Consider the following 18625-nt stretch of genomic DNA (forward strand, 5'->3'; position numbering starts at 1 on the left):
TAATTACTGCATCAACTAAGCACACAGAAGATGTAATAACAAGAAACTACAGATACTGGTTTACACCAAAGATAGACACAAAATGCTGGAGTAACTCAGCAGGTCAGTCAGCATCTCTGGAGAAAAGAGATGGGTGAAGTTCTGGGCCGGGATCTTTATTCAAACTGAAGAAGAGTCCCGATCCAAAACATCACCTATCCATGTTCTCCAGTGATGCACTGAGTCACTGAGTTACTCCAGTACTTTGTGTCTATCAAGCAGAAAAATAATTTAGTAAAAGAACACTGAGTGATAAAATGGAAAATATTAGATTTTAAATATATATATTTTTTTTAATGAAATCCTCTATTGTCCCCGTCCCCCCCTCATCCCCCCCATCCCCTCGCGGCGGTCCACACACCCGGTCCATTGTTCCCCCCTCCCCCCTGGTTGCGGTCCCCACGCGCCGGGTCCGTTGTTCTCCCCCCCATCCCCTCGCGGCGGTCCCTACGGCCGCTCCATTGTTCCCCCCCCCCCCCTCGTTGCGGTCCCCACGGCCGCTCCATTGTCCCCCCCCCCTTGTTGCGGTCCCCACACGCCGGGTCCATTGTCCCCCTGTCCCCACGCCCTCCATGGTTCTCCCCCTCCCCCCTGTCCCCACGCCCTCCATGGTTCTCCCCCTCCCCCCTCTGGGCGGTCCCTACGCCGGGTCCAGTGTTCTCCCCCCCCCCACCCCCCCCGGTCTTCCATTGTTCTTCCTCTGGGCACGCTGCCATTCTGAGGAAGATTACATTCAACACTCTGGTCTCAATTCAAGCAGAAATTCAGATGAGGAAGGTCCAGTCCTTAACAGATTTTAAATCCCCAACATCAAGTGTTTGGAGTTTGCGAACAGCCCATCACAAGGTAAGTCTGGAATCCTGCTTTGCCGTTTCTTCAGCTGAGAGTATGTTGACCACGTTGTGGTTCCGATGCTTCGTTGCCAACTGTAGGGGAGTGTTGTGATACTGGTCTCGGGCCTTCAGGTCAGCTCCCTGCATGATCAACATCCTCACGATGTTCACCTCACCATTTATGGCTGCCAGATGCAGTGATGTCCACCCGATCTGACTGACAGCGTTCACATTGGCTTTGTGGTCAAGCAGCTTGACCAGGCAGCGGAATCTGCCTCTGTGGGCAGCCAGATGCAGTGGTGTCCACCCTGATGCTTCACTGGCATTGGGATTGGCACCTCTCTCAAGGAGCTCGGAGACAACATCCTCTTGGTTGTAGCATGTTGCCAGGTGCAGTGAAGTCCATTCAAGGTCTCCACCAACATTAAGATCAGAGAAATGTTCAATCAGAAGACGTACAATTGTTGTGTGACCTTTCAGAGCAGCAAGGTGCAACGGGGTCCAATTCTGCAAGGACTTTTGCTGGACATCAGCCCCATGCTTCAACAGATGCCTGCAGATGCCAGTGTAGCCACTCAGTGCTGCCAAATGCAGAGGGGTGTAATGAAAGTGGTCCTGACTATTGACATCGGCTCCACTGTTCACCAGTAACCTCGCCACTCTGAAGAAACCCCTTGTAGCCGCGAGATGGAGCGGTGTCTTTAGGCTAGTCTGTGCTTCATTTAAATTGGCCCCTTGAGTAATCAGTAGCTTGGTGATGCTGTAGTAGCCGTAATATGCTGCAAGGTGGAGACAGGTGGAATGTTCATGGTCCTGTGAGCTGATGTCTGCACCTCGAGTGAACAGCACTCGGATCACGTTCTCATGGCTGTTCTGAGAGGCCAAGTGGAGAGGTGTCCATCCATCGCACTCCTTCACATTCACCTGGGCATCCTTGTCCAAGAGCAGCCGGGCAATGTGGTCATCCCCATTCTGAGATGCAAAATGCAGAGGTGCCCATTTGTCTTCATCCACTAGGTTGACTTTGGCTCCCTCCTGGATCAGCAACTTACACAGATGCACAAAGTGGTATTGCACAGCCAGTATCAGAGGTGTAGCCCCTCTGGATGTCTGATCATTTACACACCCCCCAGACTCCAGAACCAGCTGAACAAACTCCACATCTCCAGTCAGAACGGACAAGTGCATCAAAGTGTAGTCTTCCACAAAGTTCCAGCGAACATGCTCTTTTGTGAATGTCCTCTTCAAATTACTGAGGTCACTTTCTAGTAGAGAGTTCAACAGTTCCCTTCTAGAATCAATGGAGACTTCACCTGCAATAAGTAGACAACATCATGAATAAGAACGTCATTCAATATGATCTTTCACAAAGATGTAAAATGCTGAGGATAGTTAGCAGGTCAGACAGCATCTGTGGAGAGGGAAATAGAATAAATATTTCTGGTCAATGACCCTTCATGAGAGAACAGTGACTGACCTGATTTTTGCAACATTAATCCATGAACCATTTTGTATCTATTCTCGCCAGATTCTCAGAGATGACAAGCAAAACACAGGTTCAAGTCTTACTAGCAAGGCAAGACACAGAGTGTTGGAATAACTCAGCAGGTCAGACACCATCCGTGGGGAACATGGATAGGTGACATTTCACAGAGTGCTGGAGTAACTTAGCAGGACAGGCAGCATCTGTGGAGAACATGGATAGGTGACGTTTCACAGAGTGCTGGAGTAACTCAGCGGGTCAGGCAGCATCTCTGGAGAACATGGATAGGTGACGTTTCACAGAGTGCTGGAGTAACTCAACGGGACAGGCAACATCAGTGGAGAACATGCATCGGTGAAACTGTAATTGCTTGTCCCTCTAGAGACGCAGCTTGGCTGGCTGAGTATTTACAGCATTCTGTATTTTTATTTCATTTTCCATCATTTCCCACAGTTCTTGTTATCTGTGAACAAGATTCTGAATAAGAAACTAAAACTCTGTATTTCAAATCAGAGTTTTGAAGGAGTGTTGGAGGAACTCAGGTCAGGCAACATCTATGTAGAATATGGGAAGGCAATGTTTTGGGTTGGGACCCTCTTGAGAAGGTTCCTGACCTGAAATGTTGCCTGTCCATTTCTTCCCCAGATGCTGCCTGACCCATTGAGCTCCTCCAACAGATTGTGTTTTGCTCAAGGCTCCAGCAAACACAGATAATCTGTCAAGCAGAACTCAACTGGAAACCAATGATAAACCCATGAAATACACAGTGGTAATTAGTTCCTGGAATTAGTTGCAACATTCCTCTCTGCTTCTCTCTCTCTCCAGATGCTGCCTGACCTGCTAAACAATTTCTGTTTTTTTCTCAGATTTCCAGAATCTACAGAATCCTTTTCTTTTGGCACCTCAGCCTTAAACGAATTGAACAACTCAGCATGCACAGCCCTGGAGATTAAAAACCCCTCGATGTTCTCCTCCAACCATATCTATCTGACCCCCTCTCCAAAGCAAGCCCCCTCATTCTGCACTCCCCGGTCTGAGGAAACACTATCTACCCTGTTAATTCCAGCCACAATTGTCCATACTTCATTTAGATTGCAAACAGTTACCAGGTTACAACAGGATTCTCGTTCCCTTCAGAACCCGAACCGTTCACAGATTGGAAATGTGGGAGAGGATGCTAGAGACAGCGGTGATGGGAGAGAGCACAGGTCCAGAGAGATCAGCCGCCAGCCAGCCTCACTGAGTCACTGAGTGAGTGAGTGAGTGAGTGAGTGAGTGAGTGAGTGAGTGAGTGAGTGAGTGAGTGAGTGAGTGAGTGAGTGAGTGAGTGAGTGAGTGAGTGAGTGAGTGAGTGAGCGAGTGAGTGAGTGAGTGAGTGTGAGTGAGAGTGTGAGTGAGTGAGTGAGTCCATTCAGTGCACACAACTCTGCTCTGCTCATCCCAACCCCGAGGGAGGGCTCAGGGAGGAGTTGTGCGGAGAGAAAGCTCAGGGAAATGCCTCGTTCCCACCGGCAGAAGATGCCTACAGACCCGCAACAGCCAGCAGATCCATTCACTTCCATCCCACCGGTCTCTCAAATGCTTGTTTATATGTGTAGGTTGTTCATAAATCAGGTGTTTGGAACGAAGGGCAGTCCTGTATCTCTACGGCTTCCAAACACCACTGAGTTAGATATGGCCCTTGTGGCTAAAGGGATCAGGGGGTATGGAGAGAAGGCAGGTACGGGATACTGAGTTGGATGATCAGCCATGATCATATTGAATGGCGGTACAGGCTCGAAGGGCCGAATGGCCTACTCCTGCACCTATTTTCTATGTTTCTATGTTTCTATGAATATGGTCCGGTCTAACTCTGGGGAACATGCACACACTCACCGTTGGTTTCAGCCTCTGACAACAGACTTAACTTCTGCAATTCATAACTTGCAATCTCTGAAATTATTGTTCCATTCTAGCAGAAAGGAAAAAAATAAGAATGCTGATTAGTTGTCAGGAAATTCTAAATCTTTGTTCATTTGATTTTCTCAAAAACTACTTAGTCATAAGGTCACAAGACATAAGTGATAGGAGCAGAATTAGGCCATTCGGCCCATCAAGTTTACTCCACCACTCAATCACAGCTGATCTATCTCTCCCTCCTAACCCCATTCTCCTGCCTACTCCCCATAACCCCTGACACCCGTACTAATTAAGAATCTATCTATCTCTGCCTTAAATATATCTATTGACTTGGTCTCCACAGCCTTCTGTAGCAACTCAGTAAGTCCAGTGTAATTTTGTAAGTGATGGATGTTTGCTGTCTAAGTTGCACATCACAGTTACACATCAATGTTGATGTGTGCAACCATCTAATTCACACTGTCCACTATCTGCAATCTCTACCTGGTCAATTTCCCCAGAGGTAGAACAGAATCAAAGGTATATTTTATTCTTTTAATGGCTATAAGTTTATTTTTGTTACTGCATGTTAAAAACACTGAAGGCTGCATAATATGGTTTAATACACCATCATTGCACTGGTGTCAATAAAGCCTATAGCTATTAAAAGATTTTTTTAACTTTTATTTTTTAAATTTTAGTGACTGGGAACTATAATTGTTTCTCCTTTGAGATGCTGTGATAAGGGTGCAGCACAAAATAAACCCTGAGGAACAATGTCTCGTTTAAATTCCTGAAGTTCATTTGGGTAAAAATGATGGCAGAATGTACAGCACAAAAGGGGTTTTGCAATGCACCACTAAGTATTTAGCTAGCGTAGATCCTGAAACTCCCGACAAAAGTAGGACTCTCAGAGTACGTCTGTCAGAAGAGCTCGTGGCTCAGCACCAGTTCAGTTAAGTTGAGTTTATTGTCACGTGTATCGAGGTACAGCGAAAAGCTTTTGTTGCGTGCTATCCAGTCAGCGGAAAGACAATACATGATTACAATCGAGTCATTTACAGTGTACCGACACATGATAAGGGAATAACGTTTAGTGCAAGGTAAAGCCACCTCCTCAAGGGCCGTTAAAGATGGTCAACAGTTCTTGCCTTGCCAGGGTATGCATGTTTTGAACATCAATGAGTAAATTAGCCACACTTTCTTACTTTATTTCATCTCACTGTCAGCACATTGTACCTGCAGATGTAAAGACAACCTATCCTTGTCTCGGCTGCATTATTGTGACTGGCACTCTAGATTCTGAATCAGATCATTGTGAATAATTGAGCGTAAACATATTGGTGAATACTTCATTGTTCTAATAAGGAGCGTTGCATTGTTAAAGATGCTACCATTCACAAGGGGCATTTGAAAACTGCTTTAATAGTCCCTCAGGCAGATATGGAAATTACTATTTCCATATTTTGAGGTTCATCTTGTCATTACTGACATTTATCCACATTCAACATATCAAAAAAATGACTGCCCTCATATGTTTTGAGGGTCATATTGTATACAAATTAACTGCCCATTTTCATCCATTAAAAGAGAAACTACTGTTTAAAATTATTTCATCTCCTATAAATTACTACGGCTTAATCTGAGTTGTGAAAGGGGTACTTGTGTTAGATTCAAAGAGTGACTCAGCATGGAAACAGACCCTGGGGCCCAACCCATCAATACTGACCAAGATGCCTGTCTATACTAGTCCCATTTGCCTGCGTTTGGCCCATATCTCTCTAAAATGTTCCAATCCATGGAAAAGGCTTGTACCTGTCCAAATGCCTTTAAAATGTTGTCATTGGACCCAACTCAACCACTTCCTCCTGCAGTTCTTTCACAAGTTCCTCCGTGTGAAAGAACTTGACCCTCGGATCCAATTTAACTCTTTTCCTTCCCTTGAACCTATGCCCTCTAGATCTTGCAACTCCCTACTCCATCCATCCTTCTCAATCTGTTCTGCAGCTTCTCTAGATTAATGTTAGTTCTTTTTCTATTTAACACCATTTGTTTTGAAGATAAAGGCTATCACAGGAGATCAGCATACGTGAAAGCTACTGCGTGGTGAAGGCAGACACATCCTTGCTTTCTCAATTGTCCTACTGCCGTCAATATCTGGAAACTGTAAAAGGCCACACAATATCTCAGTTTCCACAACGATTTCTAGAAAAGAAAATGATAAAAAAAATATTATTGGTTTTAATTGAAGCAGATAATACTGGAAATATTCAGCAGGCCAGGTAGCATTGGATGAAGATAGAGAGTTAATACTTTACAGTAAAGAAGACACAAAGTGCTGGAGTAACTCAGACTGATCAGTCTGAAGAAGGGTCCTGTCCCTAAACGTCACCTATTCATGTACTCCAGAGATGCTGCCTGAGCCAATGAGTTACCCCACCACTTTTTGTCTTTTTTTGTAATCCAACATCTGCAGTTCCTTGTTTCTACTCTCTAATATTTTAGGTTGGTGATCTTTCATCAGGGTGCTCTGATGAAAGACCATAAACCGAAACATTAACTCTGATTCTCTCTCCAAACAAGATGTTGTTTTAGGTCAGGACCCTTCTTCAGACTTTTTGCCAACACCTAGTTTAGAACGATCTGTAAACAAGCACCACAGTTCCATGTAAAGTGTTGGCCCCATCGTCAATAAGCAGCTTGCCTGAGAACACAGGTCGTCTCGTTGGTTCCTGATTCCAACATCTTTGTATCAGTTCAACCACCTGCGCGCATCCTGGAGGGCCATCTTCTGGGATTATTTTGAGGCACGGTCTCTCTCCTGCCACAACTTTCACATATACAGCCAGTACATCAGTCCCTGAAATATAGATAGAACGGCAAATAGAAGCATCTAGATACTGAAATACACCAGATCTTGTCTTAATTAAAGCTGTGTACGACCCAAGATGGAGTCCCATCGCACGCGCGCACACACACACACACACACACACACACACACACACACACACACACACACACACACACACACACACACACACACACTGTTGTTAAATGATAATCAGAGAGTTGTTACAGAGAAGGAAAGTGTTCGTCTCACCGAGTCCATGCCTGCTCACTGTAGAGCAATCTATTTAGTTCTATTCCCTCTTTTTTCTCCACAGCCTTGCACATTATTTCTCTTCTACCCATCCATTTCCCTTTTGGAAGCTCTAGCACTCCTTGTTTCTACTACCTGCCGCACGATGGCTCAGCGATAAAGTTGCTGCCTGACAGCAGCAGAGACCTGGGATCGATCCCGACTACTGGTGCTGTCTGCACGGAGTTTGTACGACTTCCCCGTGACCTGCGTGGGTTTTCTCTGGGAGCTCCGGTTTCCTCCCACACTCCAAAGACGTACAGGTTGGTAGGCTAATTGGCTTGGTAAAATTGTAAATTGTCCCTACTGTGTGTCGGATAGCGTTAGTCTGCAGGGATCGCTGGTCGGCACGGACTCGGTGGGACGATAAACCTGTTTCAGCGTTGTATCTCTAAACTAAACTAAACTAAACTACCCCTAGAGACAGTCTAGATCATCACCACTGTCTCTTGGCCTCTGAATCATAGCTAATGGAAACTGCTTGACTCTTTAACCTGCCGGAGCACAACGTGACTTGAATCACATATCAAATCTCCTCTTCATAAACAAAGGCAGAATTAATTATAAATACATTACCTCTCAGTAATTTGAGAAAAATAGGCAGGAATAAACAGATGACATTGGCCAGAGTAATTTAGAATGCATTCAGAAGTGTGTTTTGCTTGATATAGCTTTCACTGCTCAGGTACCATTTGTGTTAATGTTTCTTTTGCATTAATATAAGATGCAACTGCTAAACTAGTTTTCCTAAACAGATCAATAAACATGTTCACCAGTGCAGTCTCAGAGGAAGTAAAATGATTTAATGTCATGATGAATCAGGTAAACAACTGAATTATTTTCTGAGGAGCAATATTGTATGATTTCTACAGGGATAACTAAGTACCACTGCAATGAGGTTGAAAAGCAAGCAGATAACTTAATTGTATTCAAACACATCCATCTACATCGACCACAAAACTCTTGAACAAAATTAATGTTAGTGCTCATAATTAAATGCTGTAATAATAATAATACATCTATCATTGTAAGATCGCACTTTAGATAATCCTTCTTAAAGTAAATGATAAATCCCATTGATAAAGGGATTAGCAGTTGCCGCGATGACTGTGGGGGTGTGTTTGCAGGGAGTTAGTGATGTCTTACCAGCATAAGGCTTCTGCTGCGTCACAACCTCCCACACAAGAATGGAGAAGCTGGAAAAAACATTCACAGTAAGTTTCTTCACGACAGCATAGTTGTCCAGCATAACTCAAATGCTGGTCTTTTTTAACCGGACAAAGAAATGACACTGGTACAAATCAACTAAAGCATCAATACAAAAATCTCTCAGTATACTTTACAAGAGTATTCTGAAACAAACGTTCACATTGAACAAAATGAGATCTTAAAAGAGACTCAAAATCTTGGTTATAGAACATAGTACACTAGAACAGGCCCTTCAGACCACAAAGTCAGTGCTGAACATGATGCCAAGACCTTATCTTACCTACCTGCACATAATCCATATTCCTCCATTCCCTGCATATCCATTTGCCTATCCAAAAGTCTCTCGAATGTCACTATCGTATCGTAGAGGTAGGCTTTCAAGGGGAATATTGAGTGGGATAGAGAGTGGAGGATGTAGGGGAATATTGAGGAGTATGTAGTGCAAGAAGGGAATTCTAAACCTTTATACCTCGGAGGCTGAAGGAATAACAACCTATGGTGGGAAGACACAAGATGCTGGAGTAACTCAGCGGGTCAGGCAACATCCTTGGAGAGAAGGAATGCGTGACATTTCGGGTCGAGACCCTTCTTCAGACTGATTTAGACCAGCATCTGCAGTTTTCTTTCCTTAACAACCGATGGTGAATCGATTGGGAGGGCAGCAAAGATCTCAGCAGCTAAAGATTACAGAGGTAGGGAAGAGTGGGACCGTGGAAGAACCTTTTTGGGAAAAAAAATAGAGATTTTAAAATAAAATAGTTGTCAGACTAGTGGGTTATGTAGGTGTCAGAGCAGAGGCATGTTGGGTAAACAAGTATTGATGCAAGTTCCATACCTTTGTATCACGTTAAATGGTTACAGGGCACTGAAAGCTTTAATATTAATTTCCATTAGTGCTAAATTCTGACTGCTAAATGATACAGCTGCTCTAATTCATTGAAATATGACTAGTTTCCATGAATATTAGTGACAAAATCTGTTTGTTTGCAGGTTTTTAAGATTTGTTTCACCCCAAATAATAATGTTATGTAAGTTAGTGTCGTGGCAATGTTATTGTTCCCAGCATGGAGTTTAACAAACATGGACCGTGTAGCAAAGATGAACGAGGAAATCAATATTTATTCCCACTCGCTTTATCCATCAGCATGAGGGTGGCTGTTACCAATTGCCTAATCCGATTTCATCCAACTTTATTAATCTTTTCTTTTATTCCTTTCTCTTTCATATGGTTCCTTCCTTCCTTCCTTTCCCTGGTGCTGATTTATTCAGGTACTCCTTGATGTGTTTACTGTGGCTAGGGAGAAGCTCTCTGACCCTGGGTTGGAAGGCAGGGATATCCATAGGCTTGCGTATAAATGGCCAGGAATTCCACAACACTATTTTAGGGATTCTGCAACTTTGAAGGTGCCTTCTTCCAGAGTGCTGGAGTAACTCAGTGGATCAGACAGCATCTCTGGAGAAAATGGATCAGTGAAGTTTCAGGTCGGGACCCTTCTTCAGTCTGAAGGGCCTCGTCACACAACGTCACCTATCCATGTTCTCCAAAGATGCTGCCTGGCCCGTTGAGTTACTCCAGCATAATGTGAAACGTCACCTATTCATTTTCTCCAAAGATGCTGCCTGACCCTAATCCAGCATTTTTTGTCTATCTTTGGTATAAACCAGCATCTGCAGTTCCTTTTCATTAGATCTTCTCAAGGGTTAATCTAAAGAGCAGAGGAATCTGTCCTTCAGTCCTAGTCAGCATTTATCATTCAATTAACACAACCAAAACTTATTTGATCATTTGGCTGATCATATGTCTGTTTGTATGATCTTCATGGCCACAAAGAGTCTGACACAATACCTACATGGCTGTGCCTCACAGGTGGTACTTCAGTGAGCGGTACATTGACACACCTTGACATATGGGAGCTATAGACTTTGTTATCCTCGTGGTATAGAGTAATAAAAAAATGCATGAATTTCCATTGAATTTATGTCGCATCACTTCAGTCCCAGAAATATTCTGTCCCATCAAAACGTCACAGATGCTGGAATAACTATATTTCTTTCCTCAGGTGCTTGGTGGACAATTAAATGGGATGCAGTTCAGGAACTATATAGAAGGCTGTTATAAATTGAAATAAACAATTTCTTCAAAATTGAATATGAAATCTGTCCCGCAGTTACTAATGGGAAAGGTGTTACTTATCAAAGAGGCAAGAACACTGAGACAATTGCAGATTTCCTATTATCTACTTTCATTCAAATGTAATCAATGAGGTTAAATGCTTCAATCATCTCCATCACAAATCATTTTCAATGTAATAATAATATTTAGATATAAAACAATATAAAACATCTCAGACATGGCTTGAATCAGTGAACAATCCAAGAGGAATAACTAGGGACATAGGGTACTGCAGATGCTGGAACCCAGAGCAAAAAACAAACTGCTGGAAGAACTCAGCAGGCCAGGCAGCATCTTTGGAGACAATGTATTGGGTTGGGACCCTTCTTCTGAAGAAGGGCAAGACCCAAAATGGCTGTCCATTCCTCTCAGCAGATGCTGCCAGGCCTACTGAGTTCTTCCAGCAGTTTATTTTAGTGTGATGTGAAAAACTATTGCTTCAGGAAGTAACTTCGTTTTCAGAACTTAGGGACCATTTGGCATTCACCTCATTGCATCAGCTACCAGCTGTTGACAGATCTCAGAAAAGGTAGTGCATGACAGCGTAACTTTCAGGATAGTAGCATGCTAATGATTTCCTAAGATTAGGTTTTCTATTCAGAGATAGTGCTGTGTTCATGGAGGTGTGACCAACCAAAGAGCAAGGGCCCAAAGAAGCAGCATAAAGCACACATCCACAGACTGCACATTTGGAAGAAAGTGGAAAGAACAAAGAACAAAGACAAACATTGCACACCCATATAGTAAATGAGAATTACAAAATAAATGTGAATGCTGGAAATCTGAAACAAAAACAAAATGTGGAACCTCTCAGGACAGGCACGATCCCAGCACGAACGAGATCTAGGCAACAGTTCAGGTTGTTGATGCTTCATCAGAGCATCCATGTGGCCCCTCAAACGATCCCAGCATTTCCAGAAGCAATTTATAGTCAATGAGGCTCTTTTGAATTCAGCTATCATTGTAATGTAGAAATCATAGCAAGTAATTAATGCAGCAACCTTTAACAATGAGTCTCCTTTAACTTCACATCTAAGCAACAGCAATTCTGACTATGCTGCATTTCAATAATACCGGTAAGACTGCTACTAAAAGTCGTTGGAATTAAACTTGAAGACATAACCAGATCATGTAACTCAATGAAATCTGACCTGTAAACATCATGCTTGACTCCAGAAGGTTTATTTGACAATTCTGGTGGCATGTAGATGATAGTTCCTTTCATAGCAGACCTTTCAATTTGTTCCATGTTACTCATGATATCTTCCCATTTTGATAATCCGACATCTGCTATCTATATAATATAAAAATACGCTTGTTAGTGAGCACTAACATTTTCTTTCACGCAAGTGTCTCTTTGATGATTAAAAATCATTATGGTGTTATGTGCATGCATTGGTTTAACAATTAAGTGTAGCACAAAGGTCGATATACTGAAGTCCACACTCCACTGGGCAAGCCATTATGCTGGACGCCACACTCCACTGGGCAAGCCATTATGCTGGACGCCACACTCCACTGGGCAAGCCATTATGCTGGAGTCCACACTCCACTGGGCAAGCCATTATGCCATTATGCTGGACGCCACACTCCACTGGGCAAGCCATTATGCTGGACGCCACACTCCACTGGGCAAGCCATTATGCTGGACGCCATTTAAAGAGAGATCCTGTCACATTACTTCTCTATCCCACTCTATTTGGTTTAATGACGTTCAATGCAAGCCAATAAAGACCACCACCTGGACCTTAGAAATGGGAACATATAATGGACATGGCAAGTTTATTCCAGGGCAGTGGCAGAGAGACATGCCTGACACATAAACAATTGTGTATGTAAGCTGTGGTATTCTCAGACCTTCAATACATTTACACATGGTAACTGCGTGTCATTTCAAATGATATGCAGGAAGGTGAATTAGCAAGAGTCCCTTGCACCTTGGTGAGTGCTGCTAGCAATCCTCAACAGATGGCACTGTCTCACATCAGATGGCCAAATGCCAGCCTTGCCTTCTGCAGCATTGGCAGGGAGGAAGCAGGAGTGGGCTCCCACATCTTTGACAGATGGCTAGACATTGTGCTGGAGGTCAATGTGGACGAGAAACACTGGAATGGTGCCCAACACCACACAAACAGCTCACCAGTATTGCCTGTCTAACCTGCAGAGTTGCAGATTCAAGGTTGCAGGAGATTCCTCAGCTGCCTGCAGCAACAGACACCCTGACCATGAGGAATTGCTCTCTAACTTACTTTGGACAAGACTCCTTCCTGCAGAGACTTGTTTTTTCCACTTCACTTTGATACATACGTGTGATAACTGTTGTAGAATGGCCTTCACGGCACATCACACACTCAAATGAATTTCACAGTATCTGCCTTATTTTCACCAAATACTTTTCAATACAATGTTCAGCTTTGAAAAGTACTACACAATAGAAATCTATCTTCTCATCTTTTTACTGGGCCCATTGCACCAAACTTCAAAAGTTTGGGATAATGATGTTGTTTAATCTCATTTATAAATCTTCTCAACCGTATATTCTTGTTTGACTGTCACCCCTTTCACCTCACATTATCACCATTTTGCTCATTTTATCTCAACTACCTTCCACGCGATCTTGGTGCTTCCGAATAATCCTCCCCCTATTTCCACTGCATTTGACTGCATATATTCTCTCTTTGTCTGCTCAAATAAAGAGTCAGTGACATGAAACTTTCACTCTATTTCTCTTCCCACAGATGTAGCCTGACCTGCTGTGTCTTTCCAACATTTCATAGTAAGACAATAGACAATAGACAATAGGTGCAGGAGTAGGCCATTCGGCCCTTTGAGCCAGCACCGCCATTCAATGTGATCATGGCTGATCATTCTCAATCAGTACCCCGTTCCTGCTTTCTCCCCATACCCCCTGACTCCGCTATCCTTAAGAGCTCTATCTAGCTCTCTCTTGAATGTATTCAGAGAATTGGCCTCCACTACCCTCTGAGGCAGAGAATTCCACAGATTCACAACTCTCTGACTAAAAATGTTTTTCCTCATCTCTGTTCTAAATGGCCTACCCCTTATTCTTAAACTGTGGCCCCTGGTTCTGGACTCCCCCAACATTGGGAACATGTTTCCTGCCTCTAACATGTCCAACCCCTTAATAATCTTATACGTTTCGATAAGATCCCCTCTCATCCTTCTAAATTCCAGTGTATACAAACCTAGTCGCTCCAGTCTTTCAACATATGACAGTCCCGCCATTCCGGGAATTAACCTAGTAAACCTACGCTGCACGCCCTCAATAGCAAGAATATCCTTCCTCAAATTTGGAGACCAAAACTGCACACAGTACTCCAGGTGCGGTCTCACTAGGTCCCTGTACAACTGCAGAAGGACCTCTTTGCTCCTATACTCAACTCCTCTTGTTATGAATGCCAACATTCCATTGGCTTTCTTCACTGCCTGCTGTACCTGCATGCTTCCTTTCAGTGACTGATGCACTAAGACACCCAGATCACATTGTACATCCCCTTTTCCTAACTTGACACCATCCAAATAATAATCTGCCACCCTATTCTTACCACCAAAGTGGATAACCTCACACTTATCCACATTAAACTGCATCTGCCATGCATCCGCCCACTCACACAACCTGTCCAAGTCACCCTGCAACCTCATAGCATCTTCCTCACAGTTCACACTGCCACCTAGCTTTGTATCATCGGCAAATTTGCTAATGGTACTTTTAATCCCTTCATCCAAGTCATTGATGTATATTGTAAATAGCTGCGGTCCCAACACCGAGCCTTGCGGTACCCCACTAGTCACTGCCTGCCATTCTGAAAGGGACCCATTTATCCCCACTCTTTGCTTTCTGTCTGTCAACCAACTTTCTATCCATGTCAGTACCCTACCTCCAATACCATGTGCTCTAATTTTGCTCACCAATCTCCTATGTGGGACCTTGTCGAAGGCTTTCTGAAAGTCGAGGTACACCACGACTTCATGGCTTCACCTTGGTTGGACCAGTGTTGGTACCCTCACCAGAGTGACAATGAACTGTCTCACCAGCTGGTACAACTAATGAACTCTCACCACTTGCTAGGGATTGTGCTGTTAACTGATTGATTTAGCACAGTGCTGCAATGATATTCTGTAGCTTATCTCTTATGATAAATGGAATTAATATCATTATACTGCTTTAATCTGTAATGCAATCTATCTCTTGGACATTAGCAAAAAAAAATTTGATTTAGTTTTTAAATCTTGATGATGGTTCTGCACTCACTAGGGTGTCAGACTGCATTGTACGTTGAAATGAAAGTTGAAACCGCAAATAGCCAATGCAGAGATGAGAGCTATCACTGAACCAAGGCTGGAAACTAATCGATCTTACACCAGCTGCCTTAACCCTGTCAGTTATGAGAGTTCTGATCAGACAATCAACACAGCAACCTTGATGTGAAGGTTTTCATCCAGGAGCACGTTTCCAGCTTTCAACTCCAAGTGAAGTAGTGGTGGCTTCATACTATGCAAGAAGTTCATTCCCAAAGATATCTCATGAATAATCTGGAATTTCATTGGCCAAGGTAAAGTATCTTTGATGAGCAATTTATCCAGGGATCCATTTTCCAAGTATTCCATTACAATTCCAGCTGGCCGCGTACAAATTCCATATATTGGCACAATGTGCTGAAACTTTACTCTCAGCATCTTCCCTGCCACCTCCATCAGATAGTTCATGTCCCTGTAACGTTGAAGAAGAAAGGTAATGTCCCAAACTACCTGCCATAACATTCTTTTGCAGATTTAGTTTTTATCTCCTCCAATCTTTAGACTTATCTATCTTGTTACAGTACTTACACAATTTTTATCTGCACTTTCTCTGCAGATATATATGTATATATCCCTATATAGATATATATGTGTGTGTGTGTGTGTGTGTGTGTGTGTACTTTATACTAACCTGACCATTCAAACGTAAGAACGTAAGAAATAGACTCAGGAGTAAACTCTGACATCTCATATTCTCCACGTTTCAATAAGGTCAGCTGAACATCGATGTCACTTCCATTTGTTTTTGTTTTGCCCTATATTCCTTTGTGGCTCTTGCACCTAAGAATCTATTGAGCAGATTTAATTGTACACAGTATATGTGCATCCACATCCTAATGGAGTAGAGAATTCCAAAGATTCACAGCCGTCTGATTGCAGAAAATTCCCCTTACTCCAGTCTAAAATACCTGCCCCTTATCCTGAGACCATAACTCCAACATCTACAGTCTCCATACAGGGAGATTCCTCGGGCCTATACATTTATGAATGGTGACCAGCCAGTGGTTCCGATAGGCTCAGCTGCAATCCTCAGCGCAGATCCACCCACTTCACCCAGATCCTTTCATCTATTGATCGAGGACACTCAAATTTAAAATAACATTTAGTTTTGTTTAGTTTAGAGTTACAGCACGGAAACAGGCCCTTCAGCCCACCAAGTCCGTGCCGACCAGCGAGCCCTGTATATTAGCACTATCCTGCACAACAGGGACAATTTACAATCTTTACCGAAGCTAATTAATCTACAAATCTGCACGCCTTTGGAGTGTGGAAGGAAACCGGAGCGCCCGGAGAAAACACATGCAGGTCACAGGGAGAATGTACAAACTCCGTATGGACAGCACCTGTAGTCAGGATCGAACCTGGATCTCTGGCGCTGTAAGGCAGCAACTCTACCGCTGCACCACAGTGCCACCTCATTATTAACATTTAAATATTAAAAGTTTTTTAAAAAGTCGTTTTCCCTCTCATTGAATTGAATTCAGTCTATATCTAATTGACTTTGGTTTATCTAAATAAGCATGTTAGTCCCCTCTCTAGGCAGGACCACTACAGGTGCTCACATAGAAATACAACAGAATCAGAAGCTGTTAGATTGTGGAGCTGCCATTCTGTCTGCTCCTCTCTGCACAGGCAGTGCCTGATTGCTGAGCATTTCAAACATCTTTCTAATTTCATGTTTTCAGCATCTGCTGTTTTAATCTTTCGGTTTTTTTTACACACAGTAAATCAGTATTCACCATTTGGCCATCTGTTTTATGGGTTCTCCTCTCTGCGACTAGAGGAACTGCCTGACTACTAAACAACTTAGGCCACTGCATTGTGTAGGAAAGAACTGCAGATGCTGGTTTAAATCGAAGGTAGACACAAAATGCTGGAGTAACTCAGCAGGTCAGACAGCATCTCTGGCGTTTCTGGTGACGTTTCGGATCGAGACCCTTCCTCAGACTCTGAAGAAGGTTCTCGACCCGAAACGTCACCCATTCCTTCTCTCCAGAGATGCTGCCTGACCCGCTGAGTTACTCCAGCATTTTGTGTCTACATGCCATTGAGTGTAGAATGCCAGAGTCTTCCATGTGTTTCTATAATGAACTACGGCAGAGCGTTTTACTGGAACTGGAAATGGATCAGCCATGATCACATTGAATGGCGGTGCTGGCTCGAAGGGCCGAATGGCCTCCTCCTGCACCTATTGTCTGTTGTCTATTGTCATAACTCATCAGGTCCCACCACCCAAAGCATACTGTACTTATCAATACGTCAAGAACTAACCAATTATATAAACTGATTGATTGAAAGACAGAGCGTGGCCTACCGAGGTCATTGATCACCATTTACACTAGTCTATGTTATCCTACTTTCCTGTCCACCACACACAAACCAGGTGCAATTTACAGTGGCCAATAAACCTACATCTTTGGGATGTAGGAGGAAACCATCTCACCCAGAGGAAACCCACACGGTCAGAGAGAGAACTCCAGGTAGACAGCACCCAGGGTCAGGATTGAACCCAGTCATCTGGCACTGTGAGGCAGCAGTTCTACCACCTCCATCACTGTGCCATCCAAATGCTCAATCTTTGCAGATTATAGAAAAAAGCAAAAACTAGCCTGCAGCAATTTCCATCACACAGTAATCGACTGGTGGATATAAATCATCTCATCCAAGTTTAATTCCTATAAATGGCTTACTGCAGTTTTAATTATCAATTTATATTTTGTTGAAAAGTGAATGCATCTCTAACTGTAACTATAATCTCTGACACCCACCTTTCAAATGATGACGATTCCTCACGTAACAAATGGCAGCACTTTAGGGCCAAGTTCACTCTCCACAGTTTGTGTTTTATTTTGAAGATATTTGCGAACTTTCCTGAAGCGATCTTGTTGAAAGACACAAAGTCAGCCTCGGTAAACACACCTGGAGAGGTGGTAGACCGCTGAAGGAGAGAGCCCTCTGGTTCACCTGCCATGGCACGAGGAGAAGACAGCTTTGGGGAAAGGAGAATCCACTGGCCCTGTACTTCCTGTTCACAGTCAGGGGCGGAGAGCCGAGTGCAAATCAAAACAAAAAGAGGAATGCTGTCACCCACAATGACTGTGCTGATGCAAGGAATCTGGAGGAAAACACAACATGGTGCAGGAACTCAGTGAGTCAGGCATCTGTGGAGGGAATGGATTGGCGATGTTTCAGGTCAGGATCCTTCTTCAGACTATGCTGGGTGTATAATGCTATAACATTGCACTACTAATGCAATTACAGTGGCTTTGAATACACATCACCCTGCACACCAACCAGCCATGCTGAGTAATATTGCACTCAGATTGGTTTACTGTGACCCATCGTAATGATGAAGACGACTCACCATCAAAGGCCGGCACTAAGTTAACTACTGTACAATTTTCATTATTTCTGAAATATTCAGAGACTCATACCCACAGCTTTCTGACTCAAGACAAGAGCCATGCTGGAAGTCATAAAAAAACCAGAAAGGTTTGGGATATAAAATTATGTCCTGTGGCAGTATCTCTTGAAAATAACACAATTATAAC

The 18625-nt window shown here is 43.3% G+C and overlaps 1 protein-coding gene across 1 annotated transcript; it reads right to left on the minus strand.

Moving 5' to 3' along the window:
- Nucleotides 1-878: 878 nt before the first annotated feature.
- On the minus strand, nt 879-18045 carry ankk1 (ankyrin repeat and kinase domain containing 1). Its single transcript, XM_078426594.1, has 8 exons — nt 17843-18045; nt 15195-15486; nt 11906-12048; nt 8519-8568; nt 6938-7093; nt 6323-6438; nt 4231-4306; nt 879-2185 (listed from the first exon to the last, which is right to left on the minus strand). Exons 1-8 carry the CDS (start codon nt 18043-18045, stop codon nt 879-881), a joined length of 2343 nt encoding a protein of 780 aa, XP_078282720.1.
- Nucleotides 18046-18625: the final 580 nt, after the last annotated feature.

The sequence above is a fragment of the Rhinoraja longicauda genome, chromosome 32 (genome assembly GCF_053455715.1).
Source record: "Rhinoraja longicauda isolate Sanriku21f chromosome 32, sRhiLon1.1, whole genome shotgun sequence".
Taxonomy (NCBI): Eukaryota; Metazoa; Chordata; class Chondrichthyes; order Rajiformes; family Arhynchobatidae; genus Rhinoraja; species Rhinoraja longicauda.

Bases quoted from the DNA above. Each gene is read 5' to 3' on its own strand.
- ankk1 (XM_078426594.1), bottom strand. From the start codon at position 18,045: ATGGCAGGTGAACCAGAGGGCTCTCTCCTTCAGCGGTCTACCACCTCT. The intron at 15,487-17,842 runs GTGGGTGTCAGA...TCAACGTTACAG, and splicing joins GAATCGTCATCATTTGAAAG to GGACATGAACTATCTGATGG. The intron at 4,307-6,322 runs GTATGCTGATCT...CCTTTCTGCTAG, and splicing joins CACCACGCAGTAGCTTTCAC to AATGGAACAATAATTTCAGA.